At 49.4% G+C, this 14,787-nt stretch overlaps 1 protein-coding gene across 1 annotated transcript; it reads right to left on the bottom strand.

The window, feature by feature from the left end:
• Window positions 1-481: 481 nt before the first annotated feature.
• Window positions 482-13,484, bottom strand: LOC136571388 (protein SPT2 homolog). Its single transcript, XM_066571765.1, has 3 exons — window positions 13,382-13,484; window positions 10,112-10,929; window positions 482-949 (listed from the first exon to the last, which is right to left on the bottom strand). Exons 1-3 carry the CDS (start codon window positions 13,482-13,484, stop codon window positions 482-484), a joined length of 1,389 nt encoding a protein of 462 aa, XP_066427862.1.
• Between the last annotated feature and the right edge of the window lie 1,303 nt (window positions 13,485-14,787).

Here is a 14,787-nt window from a genome sequence, read left to right as displayed (position 1 = left end):
CCTCTGGGATATTTCCTCAAACCCCATCCTTTTGACACTCAATTCTGCCAAGGTGGGATGTGAACACCAACCTCTCCTATTCTGGGTGGGCAAGGGATAAATGAATCAATCCCAGGTTTGTCCCCAAGTCCCGGGTGTCTTCCAGAGCCGTGCCACGAGCAGCTGTCTGCGTCCCATGGCGAGATTTTAATTTCTCTAGCCTTGGGGACTGAATTTATTAAGCCTCTCATGGCCCCTCCTCCCGTGGGAGGGACGGCTGCAGCAGCCTCTCTAATAGCGGGTGTCACACAGCGGTGCCACCATTCGCGTCCCGGAGTGTCACAGGCAGGGGACACGGCAGCCCCAGCGCAGCGGAGAGCAGCATAGCCCGTCCGTGCGCTCACGGCGCGGTGAGTCACCTCCTCCCTCCCTCCTGGCTCCCGAGGGTGCTCCTGCCCGCCGAACTTCACCCCTGCCTCCTCTCCCCTGCTTGCCTTGAAAGTTAGCACCGAGCTGGCGAGGCTTTTGTCACTTTTCCTTTGTTGTCTGTGGATGTTTGAGTGTGTTGGCTGGGATGCGACAGCGAGCGATTGACCCGGCTCCCGCCCGGGCTGGGGAGAGAAACGAAGCCCGGAGAGCCGGAGGACAGGGAGAAAGGATAGCGAAAGGGGAGGCAAGGGGGCGATTTGTGAGCAGGGGGCTTTCTGGTAGTTCGCTGGGGAGGAGGGGAAGGTGCCCAGCCGTCCCGCTTCACCCGGGATGAGTGAAGCGGGATGAGCTGGCTGTGACCTGTTGAGCGGATGGACGGGAGCCGGGATGAGGCGTGAGCGGCGGGCGGCTCCTGGGGTCGCTGTAGCTGGGGCAGTGCGGGAGGGAAACGGCGGCTGGGCATTTGCAATCCTTGGAATAAAGGGCTGTTTCCATAGTAAAAGGGAGAAAGGAGCCTCTCTCTTTCTTCCCCTGAGCTTGCCTAGCGTGTGAACGGGGAGGTTGACTCAGGAACAAATAACCCGTGAAAGGGGAACATCTGGGAACAGCTGTAAATAATCACGACTTGGTTAGAAAGGCTGGAAGCAACACTACAGTCTGCCATCTGCCCTGATGCTGCAGCCACCCCGGGAGCTCTGATGGGTAACTGTCTGGAGAGCAGCTCGGTTTGCAGCTGAAACAGGATTTGACCCTGGCTTTAGGCTGCTGTTGTTGTCTGAACGCTTCCACATTATTTGTAGGCATAACCACAATTAGCAATGAAACAGGAATTTTCAATCCTAAGAAAGAGTGAATTTTAATTCAGGATCTGGCGCTGAGCAGGTGTGGGACTGGGCACTGGCACTGGGACAACTTTAAGTTGCAAAGTGCAAACTTGGATTAGCTGGAGGTCCAGCCTATGGTGTACATCACCTTCTCTTCACTTCCACACTTTCTCTGGGAATCCTGACCTCACAATGTAGTATATCCCCTGATAAGTTTTGAGAGATGATACCAGGTGGAAGGACAAGAGAGAACAGAAATAATTTCCTACAGATTTTTCCTTAAAGATTTAACAGGAAGAGCAGGCATAATATACCGTGAGACCAGCTGGATTTTAATTAAAAATTGTTCTCAATGTGAAGGGAGACAAAGCTGTCACTTCCTTTATAACTTTACTACTGAAATGTCAAAAAGTTGTGCAAGATTTTCAGGGCAATTTGAAATCCTTGCAGAGAATACAAACACAAAGCTTGTTCTCATGACCAGTCCTGGGACTTCCTTACGCCATGACATTGGACCAAGGAGGTGAGCAAACAGTGTCTTTATGTATAATTTCTGGTGATGGAAACACAGTTCTTTAAGTTTAATTGTGTCAGCTTTTTTTGTGAGAATGCCTGCAGCTCACAATGTACCTCTGTGCAAGTTGTTACCAAACAGTTCTGCTTAGTGTGATAAAGTATCAGCTAAAATAAAAGAGAAAGTTGGGGTTTTTGTTTGTTTTTTTCCCAGAAGTTTGTGGCCCTTTGAGAGTATGACCTTCCTTTCTTTGCAAACCCAGAGGCTCTTCTTCAGGCAAACCTTTCTGGTTGTGTGCAGACACTTAGAGATGCTACTCTTAGCAGCTGAGAGCCACGTGCTCCAGAGTGGAGCAGATCCTTCCCACTGGCAAAGCCCCAGCTCGGTGGCTTTCCATGGGGGACAGGCTGCAGGGAGCTCTGCAGTGGTCATTCCCTGCAACACCATGCACGTGTGCAGCAACAGCCTGGCTTTGGTCCAGACCTGACTCCATGTCTCAGGATATCTCGTAGGAAGAGGTCTGTGCCTCATCCTGGAGTGACCTGCAGTGTGCTGGCCTGTAGAACTGCCCCAGAGACCTCTGTGGTGTGCAGCAAGCAAGGGTCTTGGGCCACCTTTTAGGTGAGCGAATAGCATAAAAGGTGGGAGAATATCCTTTGTGTTACAGATCTGACTGAAAGGAAAGAAAGGAGCTGGTGTGGGTAGAGCAGCTTGGAGACATGGCCTGTGATGCATCCTGGGCTGTGCCTTCATGGCAGGATGAGCCCTGAGGGGGCACAGGCTTGGCTCCACACTGCACCCTCTGCTCCAGCCTCAGACAGGTGGTGGGAGGGAGCTCAGCAGCCAGCCTGCAGGTGCTCCTCTCTTCAGCATCTTGTCCTCATCCTGTTCTTCATGAGCTGGGCACTGCTCTCCCACAGCAGCATTCAGGCAGGACTCACAGCTGGCTGCTTTTTGGTGGTTGAGGGCTTGGCATTTTATAAAATCCCAGTAAACAGAGGTCATGTTCCCTGTTATTCTCCCCAACAGCAGGACACTGGCATTTGTTGTATTTCTTGCTCTGGCTAGAAAAAGAGGAGGAAAGTAGAAACAGTGACATTTCAGAGGCTTGAACAGTGAGATGTCCCTGCCCGTGGCAGAGGGCTGGAACCAGCTGATCTTGAAGGTCCCTTTCAACCCAAGCCATTCTGTGATACATTGATTTTATGAACATGCCTCTGTCCTGGTCTCATATTGATACTTTTCTCCTGTCATTGCTTGCTTTGCCAGTCTTCTGGTATCTCCAGGGAAGATGTTGTGTTAAGCACGATGCAAACCTGCTGTCAGGGTCAGGATGGACTCTCCATGCTCATGGCCCAGGTCCTTTCTGGTGGCTGAGCAGTTGTAGCCTATGTGAGTGCACATGATGCTGTAGCAAGGGAGAGATGAGAAACCCTGTCCTGGGACTCATCCTTGCTGGTCTGGTGCCAAGGGAAGCTCTTGGGGCCACCACAGTGTGCCAGCTCTTTTCTTTCATCGACACTTGCAAGGAAAGGTGGCAGGGTGAGAGGTCAGCTGTGGTGGTGGTGTGCTATAATAGCAGCAGGGAGCACGAGAATAGCAGCAGGCAGGGAAAGAGGGCAGGGCTGGGGAATGAGCACATGTCTGAATGAGGCTGTGCTGCTGCCTGGGGGGGCTGCTTTGATGTCAGCTCCAGTTTTGGGTGCAAGAAGAAAGAAGCACATATCTGCAAGCAGGGCATGGTCCAGGAGCAGCTCAAAGCATTGCTGTAGGCCTGCTGGAGTCTCAGGCTGGAGTCTCACTGCTTGTGCAGAAGTGCTTTAGAGTCAGTCCCTGCCTTACGCTTCTGCTTCTTTTCCTCTGTTCTCCAATGCAACTGTCAGCAATTCCTTGTTTCTCCAGCTTCCATCTGCTCCAGTTAGGCTGGAAGGCCCTGGAAGATTTGCAGCCCCTGAGACACTTGTACAGCACTGAGCCTCTGTGACAATCACAGGTCCAGTCCTCCCTGCCCTGGCTGCCGCCACCGACTCAGTCTGGTCCTTTCGGCAGCTGCTCTTAATCACTGACCTTACTTTGGAAGGTCTCCAGAGCTGGAGAACTAAAAGACACTTTACAAAATGGGGAGGGGGAATTGGCAAAAGCAGTTGTTTTTTAAAAGACTGCTTACTTCTTAAGATGTACTTGCTACTGATTAACCTTTGCTCTGTGATTGCTTTAATTGATCCATACCTCAAAGCCGTCAGAAAGGTTCTGTGGGGTCATGGTGCCTCTGTCCTAAGTGCTCTCTTTCCCTGCAAAGCTTTTAAGAAGTTTTTCGTTGAGCACAACCCAATCCTTGCAAGAAATACAGGTGAATGACGCCAACCCTTTTATCTTCTCCATCCCTCAGATTTTCCAGCCTTCATCTTAGTGCTTTGCTGCTGTGACCTCTTCCTTCCCTCCCTGCTGCCAGCTGGCAGCCTGTTACCAACAGGCTAGGCCTGTTCTATATTCCTTTGCTGTGTGGGGAGACAGGGGAGTGAGTTTTTGGCCCTTCTGTGAGAATGAGGCACTGTAGGGTTAAGTACTACTCCCCTCAATCAGCCTGTTGGTGCCTTACATGTGGTCTACCCATGGGCCCACCTCTGATCCCTGTGACTACTTCACGTCACCCCACACACAGAATTTCTGTGGCTGTCCCTTTGTATGGCAACGGGATGACACCCCCCTGGCAGTTGCGGCCTCGTGCTCTCCACGCCAGGATGCAGAAGTTCCTTAAAGGTGAGCTGGCAGGGCTTGCTGGGTTTAAGCGATGAATGCCACTCGTTTTGGGCTGGGCTCATGCCCTGACACTCTGGATGTGTGTGAGACCATTCATCTGGCCTATTTGGACATCTGCCCTTGCATGAGCTGAGTTGTGCCCATTTCTTTTTGCTGGCTGTTCTGGGCAATCAGGGTGACCACTCAAACACAGAGGAGATGGAGCACAAGTCTGATTAGGAGCAGCTGAGGGAGCTGGGAATGTTCAGCCTTGAGAAAAGGAGACTGGTGGGGAACCTTAATACTCTCTACAACCACTTGAAAGGAGGCTGTGGCCAGGTGGGTGTCCATCTCTTCTCTAAGGTAGCAAGATGAGAGAAAATGGCCTCAAGTTGCACCATGGGAGGTTCAGATTAGATTTAAGGAAAAATTTCTTCACTGAAAGGATGCTCAAGCATTGGAACAGATTGGCCAGCAAAGTGGTGGAGTCACCTGGAAAAAAATGTGTATATGTGGCATTTGAGGACATGATTTAGTTGGTAGGCTTGGCAGTGTTGGGTTAATGGCTGGACTTGATGTTAGAGGGCTTTTCAACCTAATGATTCTATGATTCTAACCAGTCCTCCAGGAAGACCAAGGGAAGAATGAAAACACCCGCCCCAAGCTCTCAGCTAAAGAAATCCCTTTTTTCCTCCAGGATGCTGGAATGTGAGTGCTGCTGAGTGCTGATCCAGCAGATCTGACTATTCTGCATGTCCTTGGCCCCGAGGAGTTCCATCAAGGCTCTGCCCATGGGTTGTCTGTGCTCATCTTCTTGTTTTGCTAAGCAAACTCCATGTCTCACACCAGCAGATGGATGAAAATTAAATGAGCCATACAATCGTCACCTGCTGATCTTGTGGCACTGTTGGCACAACCTTGAACTGGGAAACTGAGGCTCTGGGTGATGGCTCTGCTGCATCCATAGTCAGAGGTTAGGTCAGGGGATTTGTGTGTCAGAATATCTTGTTGCTCTGAAATGAGTTCAGAATTTTCTGAGTTGGCTTATGCAGAATTGTAGTAGTGTTTAATTAGCTGAAAAGGATTTTTCTCTGAGAAGAGCAGCACCACATTCTTATGGGGCAAAAGCTGGCTAGCCCTCATGCACTTGGATACTGTCAATGACTAAATGGATAAACTTCTGTCTGGTGGCATGGAAAGCATCCTTTCCTCCTCTCCTTGCAGGGTGTATTGCTCCAAGGCTGGAACTTCAACACTCACACTCTGGGGGAGGGCCAGCACTGGGGTCTTCAGCACAGTGTCTGTCCAGGGCCCCTGTCCTTTGTCCAGGCTGAATAGTGCTCTGCAGAGCTGCTGAGCAGAGGCAGGCAATCTGGAAACCTCTTTTCTTCTCCCCTCTTGGCTCAGGGATGAAGTCTTCCTCTGGAGATGAAGCTTGGGGTGATGCACAGCCCTCGGTGGGGCTGTGGGGCTGGAGGGGGTTCTCCACACTATGTCCCAGTCTCCTTGTCTCCCCTTTACAGCAGGGCACAAAGAGCCACTTAGGCATTCCCGGGAGCAGAGAGGGACCCAAGCCAGGGCATGCTGAAATGCACAAAGTAGGATTTATATCTTCAAAGAAATATTTCCCTCCTTTCTGAGCTCTTTTTAATTTTTTTTCTGAGGGATTTATTCCTCCTCCTCCTCCCACCCAGGCAGGCTTTGAGGCGTGGAAGCACTTTTTGCCTCCCCACAGGGGCTTTTCAATGGTGGGAGAGCGACTTCTTGGAAAGCTGTGGGCCACCCAGGGGCTGTGCCCACGTGCTGCACGGGGCTAGCTGAGAACCACTGCACACATTGCTGCTGGTGACACTGCCTGACCACAGGCACAGTGACAACAAAACTCTTCCCTTCTGCTGTTGACCATGCTGAAGTGTGGGGAGCAGCATCTCACCCCAAACTGGTCATGTTGAGTCTCTGTTTTCAGGCTTGACCTGGCAAGGTATAACCTCAGCGATGCTCCTGATTCCCTCTTTGGGTGAGCAAAGTGACACCCAGATGTGGACATCGTGCTGCTGCCATCTGAGACCAGCGTCTGGCTGGGGGATGGAAGGTCTCTGTGTGATCACAGATGGAAGGTGGCTGTTCCTGATCCCTTTTGGGGCCAGTTTCTGCCTCTGCTTACCTGGGTTGCCAAGGGGCAGGGTGCTGGCTTCCCCAAAGGGCTTTGTCCTTTTGGGGTGGGAGCCCAAGACTGAGGTAAGAAGTGCTGTATAACCCAAGATAATGAGGTTATATGAAGGCTGATTAGGGTCAAAAACAGAGGAAAGGCTCTGCTGAGGGGTCTGGCACCAACAGAGCTAAAGATACCTGTCCGTCATGCTCATTTCTGCAATGCTGGAAAAGTGCCCATGTACCCAAGAACACTTGGATCAGATTATGCCTGAGTCCAGCCAAAGACATGGCATTTGTAAAAAACCTTTCTCCACCTCTTCTTTTTCTTTCTTTCTTTTCTTTTCTTTTCTTTTCTTTTTTTTTTTTAAGCAACTATTCAGCTTTATTCAAAACATTCATTTTGCTCCTAGCAGGCGAGAGGGAAAATCTATTGTAGCTCTTTGAGACCCTTTTACAAACATGATGATTTCCCCTTGCCTGTTTCCATGTGAAGCTGAAAGCATTTGTGTAAAACCCATTGTAAATGGTCTGAAACTTGGCCAATAATTTCCTGGACACACATTTGTTAATGTAGCCTGCGAAGTGCTTTGAAAATGAAGAAAAGCAGCTGTGATTTCTAATGATGATAAGTATGATTAACAAGGATTCTGCAAGTGGATGCGAATAATGACCCAGCTCTGGGGTCTGCACATTGAGGACAAACAGGCTTCAAACATAGAATAATAAAATGGTTTGGGTTGAAAGGAAACTTAAGGAGATCTCATTCCAAACCCCCTGCCATGGGCAGGGACACCTTCCTCTACATCAGGTTGCTCAGGGCCCCATCCAGACTGGCACTGGACGCTTTCAGGGATGGAGCAGCCACAGCTTCTCAAAGAAACATGTACCAGTGCCTCACCACCCTCACAGTGAAGAATTTCTTCCTAATATCTAGTGTAAACCTACCCTCTTTCAGTTTAAAGTCAATAACTGCCCCAACTCTCTCAGTTTGTTTTCACAGGAGACGGGCTGCTGTCCTCTGATCGTGTGAGACTCTTGAGAGAGGTACCTTGAAGAAATAGACTCTAAACAGTCCTGGGGAAGGGATTTGGGAGAGAAAAAATGTGCCTTGTGTAAAAATGTGTTTCAACTTTAGAGTTTTATTTTCTATGGTGATCACTCTGGAATAAAACCAGGGACTAAGATGCCTTTTGTATGCTAAATTCTCATGGCTGATGTTGGGTTTTGTTTCAAGGTGACTAGATCTCACCTTGGAGTGAGGCTTACTTCACGATGTAGGAGTATGTTTAGAAATCTGGGGCTGCAGCAGCATTTCCAAACCCATTCTTAGCCATCACTCATTCTTAGCCATGGGGGCTCTTCAAGGGCTTCTCAAATTGACCCCAGAAGATTGACTGGTTGCCTGAGAAGATCATGTCTTAAGGCATGTACCCACAGCTGAGGCACTTGTGGCTGAGCAGGGCACACCACCCATTCCACATCCCATCCATTCCCAGCTCCTGCTGGATGTCCTCTGTGATGGAGTAAGACCCTGTGTAATAGATACAGGATTTTGGCAGTATTTATTTGAAATGGGGCGGTTTATTTCTGTCTGTTCAAAATGTGGTGGGATGTTGCAAAAGGTAGGGCATGAACTTGGGTGGAAACCTCTCCATGTCTTAGGAAGCCACAGCCACAGCCTGTTAGAGGTGTACTACAACAAATAGAATGGAAAAGCATTGTCCCTGCAGTCACAGGAGCTGTAATTCCTTGTTAACCCCATCTACATCCACATCTGTCGGTTGTTTCCCATGTTAAGCCCTGTTTCTTTCTGCTAATGGCTGTGTTCTTCCCCCTCAGGAGCCAAGAGATAAGCAATGCACGAGACATGCCTTGCACGTGTTTGTCTCAGGCTGTACCCTCCCTGGGATCCCAGGCCAGGGCTTATCAAGAAACTGCAGAAGGTTGTACTGATTAATTATAATTATCATCTGCAAGGGAGAGGATAGAGATTATATTCTTTATCATAGGGAGGTTACAACTATCTTTATTTTATTTGATCTTTTGTTTCATTTCCTGCATTTCAGGAAATGAAAATTAATTAATTTCCTGAAAAAGAACTGAAGGCAGATGATAGTCAAATAAAAGGGATCCTAGACTGTGATCCAGAGCCTTGGACAGACTGTAGGGTAGAAATGCAGGTTTAAGGGATGCTCTTTGCTGGCCTTTCTAGCTAGTGGCTAGCTGTGTGCAGCTCATGGTGGCAGTGATCAACCAGCAGCTTGCCAGGTGGTTTTACTCCTTTGCTCCTGTTGGTGTGATGCTGTGAAAGAATCCCAGAGGAAAGGCCAGGAAGTGATGCCCTAAAGAGTGGCAGGAATCTCCAGGCCAAGGAGCTGCAGGTACTGGAGAGGCTCAGCTCAGGTTCAAGGAATCTCCCAGTCCTGGCATAGGGTTCACTTTCTCTCCAATGCCCTTGGAAACAGTGGAATGGGCAGAGTGCGCATCACTACTTTCTTAGGGGAAGCTGGCCATGCTCAGGGGCTGAGAAATGACCATCTCTGTGTCCCTCCTGTGACTCCTGTTGCCCATGTAATTTTTTCGCCCAACTCTCTTCTTGCAGTGAAATGTATTTGTAAGATCTGGAAAGAGCCTGCAACCACAGAATCATGGAATCAAAACGGGTCAGGATGGAAGGGACCTCAGTGGGTCATCTGGTCCAACCTCATGGCTCAAGCAGTGTCACCCTAGAGCACATTGCATCGGGTGGTTCTTGAGTGTCTCCATTGGGAGACTCCTCAACCTCTCTGGGCAACCTGTTCCTGCACAGTAAAGAAGTTCTTCCCTCTGCTCAGGTGGAGCTTCCTGTGTCTCGTGACTTTAGCTGGTCAGAGTCACCCCGAGATGCATTAGAAAGTCTCTTTTCCCAGCCTGGCAGTCGAAGAAGGACTCAGAACTCTTCTATTCCCGTTCTCAAGGTTGTTTATTATATCTTATCTATAAAATTCTTTCTCTGACCCGCCAAGGTCTGTCTAGCAGGTCGGGTTGAGGCACACTGCCTGCCTCAGGGGTGGCGTTGTCTTTTTATACTAAAAACTACGTGTACAATATTTACAATAACTTTCCAATACCTATCACCCATGTTAGACAGTGAGCTTCTACTCTAAACCAATCTAAAAGTGCCAACATCACAGCAGAAGATGGAGGCCAAGAAGAAGGAGAAAGGCTGGACATGCCCAGATTCCTCCATCTTGTGTCCTGAACCCCCATTCTAAAAACCCAAAAAAATCTATTTTTTACCCTGTGATAAATTCAGTATCATTCTACTTAAACTTTTGTGGCTTGTAATTCTTCATATAAGGTTGGTAAATGTTTTTCCAAGGGCTAAGTCAAAGGCACAGGTGTCTTGGGCTCTGTGCCAAGGTCTCTGAGCCCCCTGGGCAGGGTCTCGAGTCCTCCAGGGCAGCCAGAGGAATTTCCTGGGTTCCGACACCTGTGCACCAGTTTCTTGAGAGGAGCCTGGCTCCATCCTCTTGTCACCCTCCCCGCAGACTCTTAGGGGTGAGGTCCCCTCTTGGTCGTCTCGGCTCGAGGCATCTGTGGATACGGACTCTGCTGCCCGGTGCTGGAGCGCCTCAGCGCCCTCCCTGCGCCAACCGCTGGGACAGCCGCTGGGATAACCGCTGGGACAGCCGCTGGGATAGCTGCTGAGAGAACCATTGGGATAACCGCTGGGACAGCCGCTGGGATAGCTGCTGAGAGAACCATTGGGATAACCGCTGGGACAGCCGCTGGGATAGCTGCTGAGAGAACCATTGGGATAACCGCTGGGACAGCCGCTGGGATAGCTGCTGAGAGAACCATTGGGATAACCGCTGGGACAGCCGCTGGGATAGCTGCTGAGAGAACCATTGGGATAACCGCTGGGACAGCCGCTGGGATAGCTGCTGAGAGAACCATTGGGATAACCGCTGGGACAGCCGCTGGGACAACCGCTGCCCGCGACAGACGCCCCGGGCCAGCCCCGCGCCAGCCCCGCGCCAGCCCCGCGGCGCTCCCCGCTCGCCGACCGCGCCGCTCGCGCTGCCCGGGCCGGTTGGAAACCGCCGCCGTGCTCCCGGCTCCGTGAGCTTCCCGGCGCTGCGGGCGCTCTGCGCTCCCGCTGCTGGTGCTCGGCTTGGAGCAAGTTGTTCCCCCTTGGACAGCCTGAGCTGACCGTCCCCCCCCCCGCCGTACCGCGGCCGCCGCTGCCGCCGCCTCGCCGACAGTGCCTTACAGCCCCCCGCGTTGTTAGGTATGGTGTGGAGACACCTCGGTGCAGGGGAAAGGAAAGAAATGCTCCAGAGGCCCCAAGGGAAAAAGCTACAGGGCAATGCTAGATTTGGTTGCCGTGCCTTTGCCCCTTGGAAGATGAAAGCTCCAGCCCCAGTACCCAAAAAGACACAAGATTTTAATCCTTGCTTAAGCACTGGCCTCTCAAGCAGGTTCCTCTTTTCAGTGCTTTCAGCATTCAGGCTGTGTGGCTGAACATGTTTCCTGATTTTTCTTTCCTTCTCTTTCCCCTCTCATCCCCCCAGGCTATTTCCCATGCTTTTCCTCACTCTCTGCCAAGCAGTGGGAAAGCAGCAGCCCTGTCTGACTGCCTGTGATTATGGGGGCTCTTATATGTGAGAGAAGTCTCTGTTAGCCATGGAAAAACCTGAAATCCCTGGGGTTTATGGAGCAGAAAAACATATGTTACTGCTTTCATGCCTCACTTGTTAAGGAGTCCTAAACTTTGCCATCCTACTGATGTGTGTTTACCTGCTTGCTCTTTGCTCCCATGGCTTTTCCAGTGAATGGATGCAAGTTTGCTGTTTCCCTTTTCTATCCATTTAACTTTGCCTGGTAAAGATGGGCAGGAGTTGCAGACGATCTCTGAATTTTAAGAGAACTGTGCTTCAAATCTAGATGCAAGGACTGTGAAGCCTCTTGCTAAGTCCTGCCAAGGACTGAACTGGTTTTTTTGGCTTCTACATCGGTCATTTGTTTCGGTATTGTTTGCCCCTTAGGTGGTTGTTGGGCCCAGTTACTGGGATATCATCTTTCTTGGGATCAGATGCTTGTGAATTGCAATGTATCAGTGTTTGATGTGGTCTGAGGCGCTGCAGATTCAGCCAGACCTTGGGAGTTATAAAGTTTTTATGGCTTCTAATTGCCTTGCCCCAGCTGTGGCAGCAGACTGGCAATTGGTTACCATGGATGAAACCATGAAGGATGAAACCATGGGACAGAGGGTCATGGAGAAGCTGGAAGGTGGCTGAGTGGTAAGGAGGGAGCTTGTGTTAAATGGAACACAATTACTTGAGAAGATGGAGATGAACCTGAGGGCAGAGACCAGGGAAAATATGCAGAGATAAAAGGGAAGGAGTGACGCCTGTTTAGAAGGACACATTTAAAGAGGACAATGGAGTGCCTGGAGATGAGTACATTTTAATTGAGAAGCACCCTTCTGACTTGTCCTTGTGTGTGTCTTTGTTTTCTTCATTCTCATGTGAGACCTGGCACATCTAAGAGAGATTTCTCCTGGACTTGTCCTAGGAGTTGCTACTGGACTGTTTGCTGGTACCAGCAACAGCACAGTGTAAATGCATTGCAAAACATGAATCTTGCAGAGCTGTAGAGGGAGATGGGCTCTTCTTAGGAGTCACTGCTCTAAGATTGAAGCAGCCTCAAATTTGGTGAGTTGTCCTTGGTGTTCCCTCTCCCAATTCTTTCCTTTGCATCTCCATGCAGGCATCAGCTTTTGTCTAGTGCCTCAAGCATGCCTTGTGCTTCACTCCTCAGCAGAGACCCAGCAGTCCTTGAAGCTGTGGGACAGAGCTGCTCAAAGGCTCCCATTTGCTAGGTGAGCCCTGTATGCCCAGAGGGAGCAGAAGCCTTGGATCAAATATGGTCTGGGAATTGACAGGATGGTTTCTGCTTGGAACCAGAGCTCACCAATATTTTTTCCTAAGATCTAATCTCAACCTACCTCCTTTCAGTCTGAAGCCATTCCCTCTTGTCCTGTTACTCCCTGCCCTTGTCAAAAGTCCCCCTCCAGATCAATAGTAACCCCTTTAGGTACTGGAAGGTGCTATAGGGTCTCCATTTATATCTCCATTTACTTGAGCGGAGATATGCTAGAGAACATCTGTCCTCTCTACTTGACAAGATAAAATTTCAGTCCAAGGTTATCGCCTTTGTAGAATTCTTTGGCCCTTTGCAGGCTTCAAAGGAGCAGCTGAGTCAGATCACTCTGTTGGGGGCTGGGAGAGGAGGGAAAAGGTCTCTGGAAAGAAAAAAGGGAAAGGATAGAGACAGAGGGACGGGTGAATGCCAGCAGAAGCTAGAGCTGAAAGCAGGGGACAAGTTATGTGTTTTCAGTCTCTTGATACTGAAATGTGTTACTGCCATAATGATACTGCTTGGACAGCAGGGTCAGTGGGGATTCAGGGGATGCCAGAGAGAAAGGCATATTTTTTTGCTCTTTTTTGGCCAGGCTGATGTTCCTGGGAGGACCGGAGGCTGGCAGAGGGGGTTGTGGACAGCAGGTTGTGTTTGTCTCTCCCTCATTCCCCAGACTCTGATGCAATGAGGTGTCCCTTTCCCAATAACACATGGGCTTGGAGAGGTGACTTGATTGGAAAAACTAAGGCAGGAGGTAATGAAATTCTTAATTATACTAGTGTCACAAGTACTCTGAGATGAAGCTCTTAATATTGCCCAGAGAAGTTTTGGATACCACATCCCTGGAAGTGTTCAAGGCCAGAGTGGATAGGACTCTGAGCAGCCTGGTCTAGTGGAATGATCTTTAAGATTCCTCCCAATCCAAACAAGTCTGTCATTGTGTGATGAAGCTGAAAACACCTTTCCCTTTCTGCTGGGGGTGAGTCCAGGGTGAATTATTTAAGCATTCAGAAGCTCAAGGCCAGCTGATGTTTGATACATGAGAGAAACTGGATGCTGCAGGTATTGAGTAGCCTGTGCTATGGGTAAACAGGTGTAACCTGGACAGCCTGTGGCTACTGTGTGCCAAAACCCATGGGAATTGCCACAGAAATCCCAAATAGCAGGTGACTGTCCACTCCATATAAGGATAGTCTCAGGAGGAGGAAACATGAACTACAAGGAAAGACTAGAAAAGCTGGGATAGTTGAGGCCAGAGAAGGTTTAAGAGGAGACATCCATATATGAGTAAACAGAGGAAGAGTTTAAGCTGTTCACTTTATCTATGACAAACAAGGCATGAAGTAATGTCCTTGACTGTAATACAAGGGACAAGACACTGGGAAAATAACCTGCCAGCTTTTAATTATAAAGAGATTTAGGACTTGTTCAGCCTGTCTTGAGAGATGGTAGGATCTCCATCACTGACAATTTCATGAGGGGTAAACTAACACCTAGGTTTAACACCTGGCATGCTGCTGTAGCCAGACAGATGATGTGGGCAGTATTTCAGGATCTCCATAATCTGTTTTCCTGTCAAATCCTGTGTGCTCATAGACAAATATTGATGTGTGAGCCTTGTACCCACACCTGAGAATATGAGTAACAAACCTCATGGCCCTTTGACAGTGAAACCAATAGGTTTGGTCCAGTGTCCTGAATTCCTATTGCTGAAGGAGAAGGGCTGAGCAAGAATGGATGCTGTGCTTTGGTGATACAGGAACTCATATTTTGGGGATCCCTTTAGGAGGTAACAAATATTGCAGTCCCATGGCATGTGACAACCTTTTGGTGAGAGCTCTGAAAGCTCAAACATATTCAAAAGCTGTGGCTGTTACTTGGTAATTGCTGGGTTTATGCCAGGTGTACTTTAGGCCAGCTGATGAAACCAGCCAGATCAGATTTCATCTGCACCTCATCCCCCCAGCTGTGCTCTGGGAATTCTAGAGCAGGATCACCATCTTGCCACATGAGACTGGCATCAATTTTTTACTAAGGGTGACTTGCTGGTGCCAGGATCTGGCACTGCTGAGCTTCTAGGGATGGCTTGACCCCACTACATCCAAGCATCCAAGTGTATGGTTCCCTATGACTGTCCTGGATGGACAGACACATCTATCTCAGGAAGACATTCAGAGCATGACTTTCTTAGTGCTGCATAATTAGTACTGGTCCAAACTGAACTCCCTTTTTTTTCCCCTT

This window comes from Molothrus aeneus, chromosome 2 (assembly GCF_037042795.1).
Source record: "Molothrus aeneus isolate 106 chromosome 2, BPBGC_Maene_1.0, whole genome shotgun sequence".
NCBI classification, from domain to species: Eukaryota; Metazoa; Chordata; class Aves; order Passeriformes; family Icteridae; genus Molothrus; species Molothrus aeneus.
Note: the sequence above shows the minus strand (reverse complement) of the source record. Positions and strands in the feature narration are given on the sequence as shown.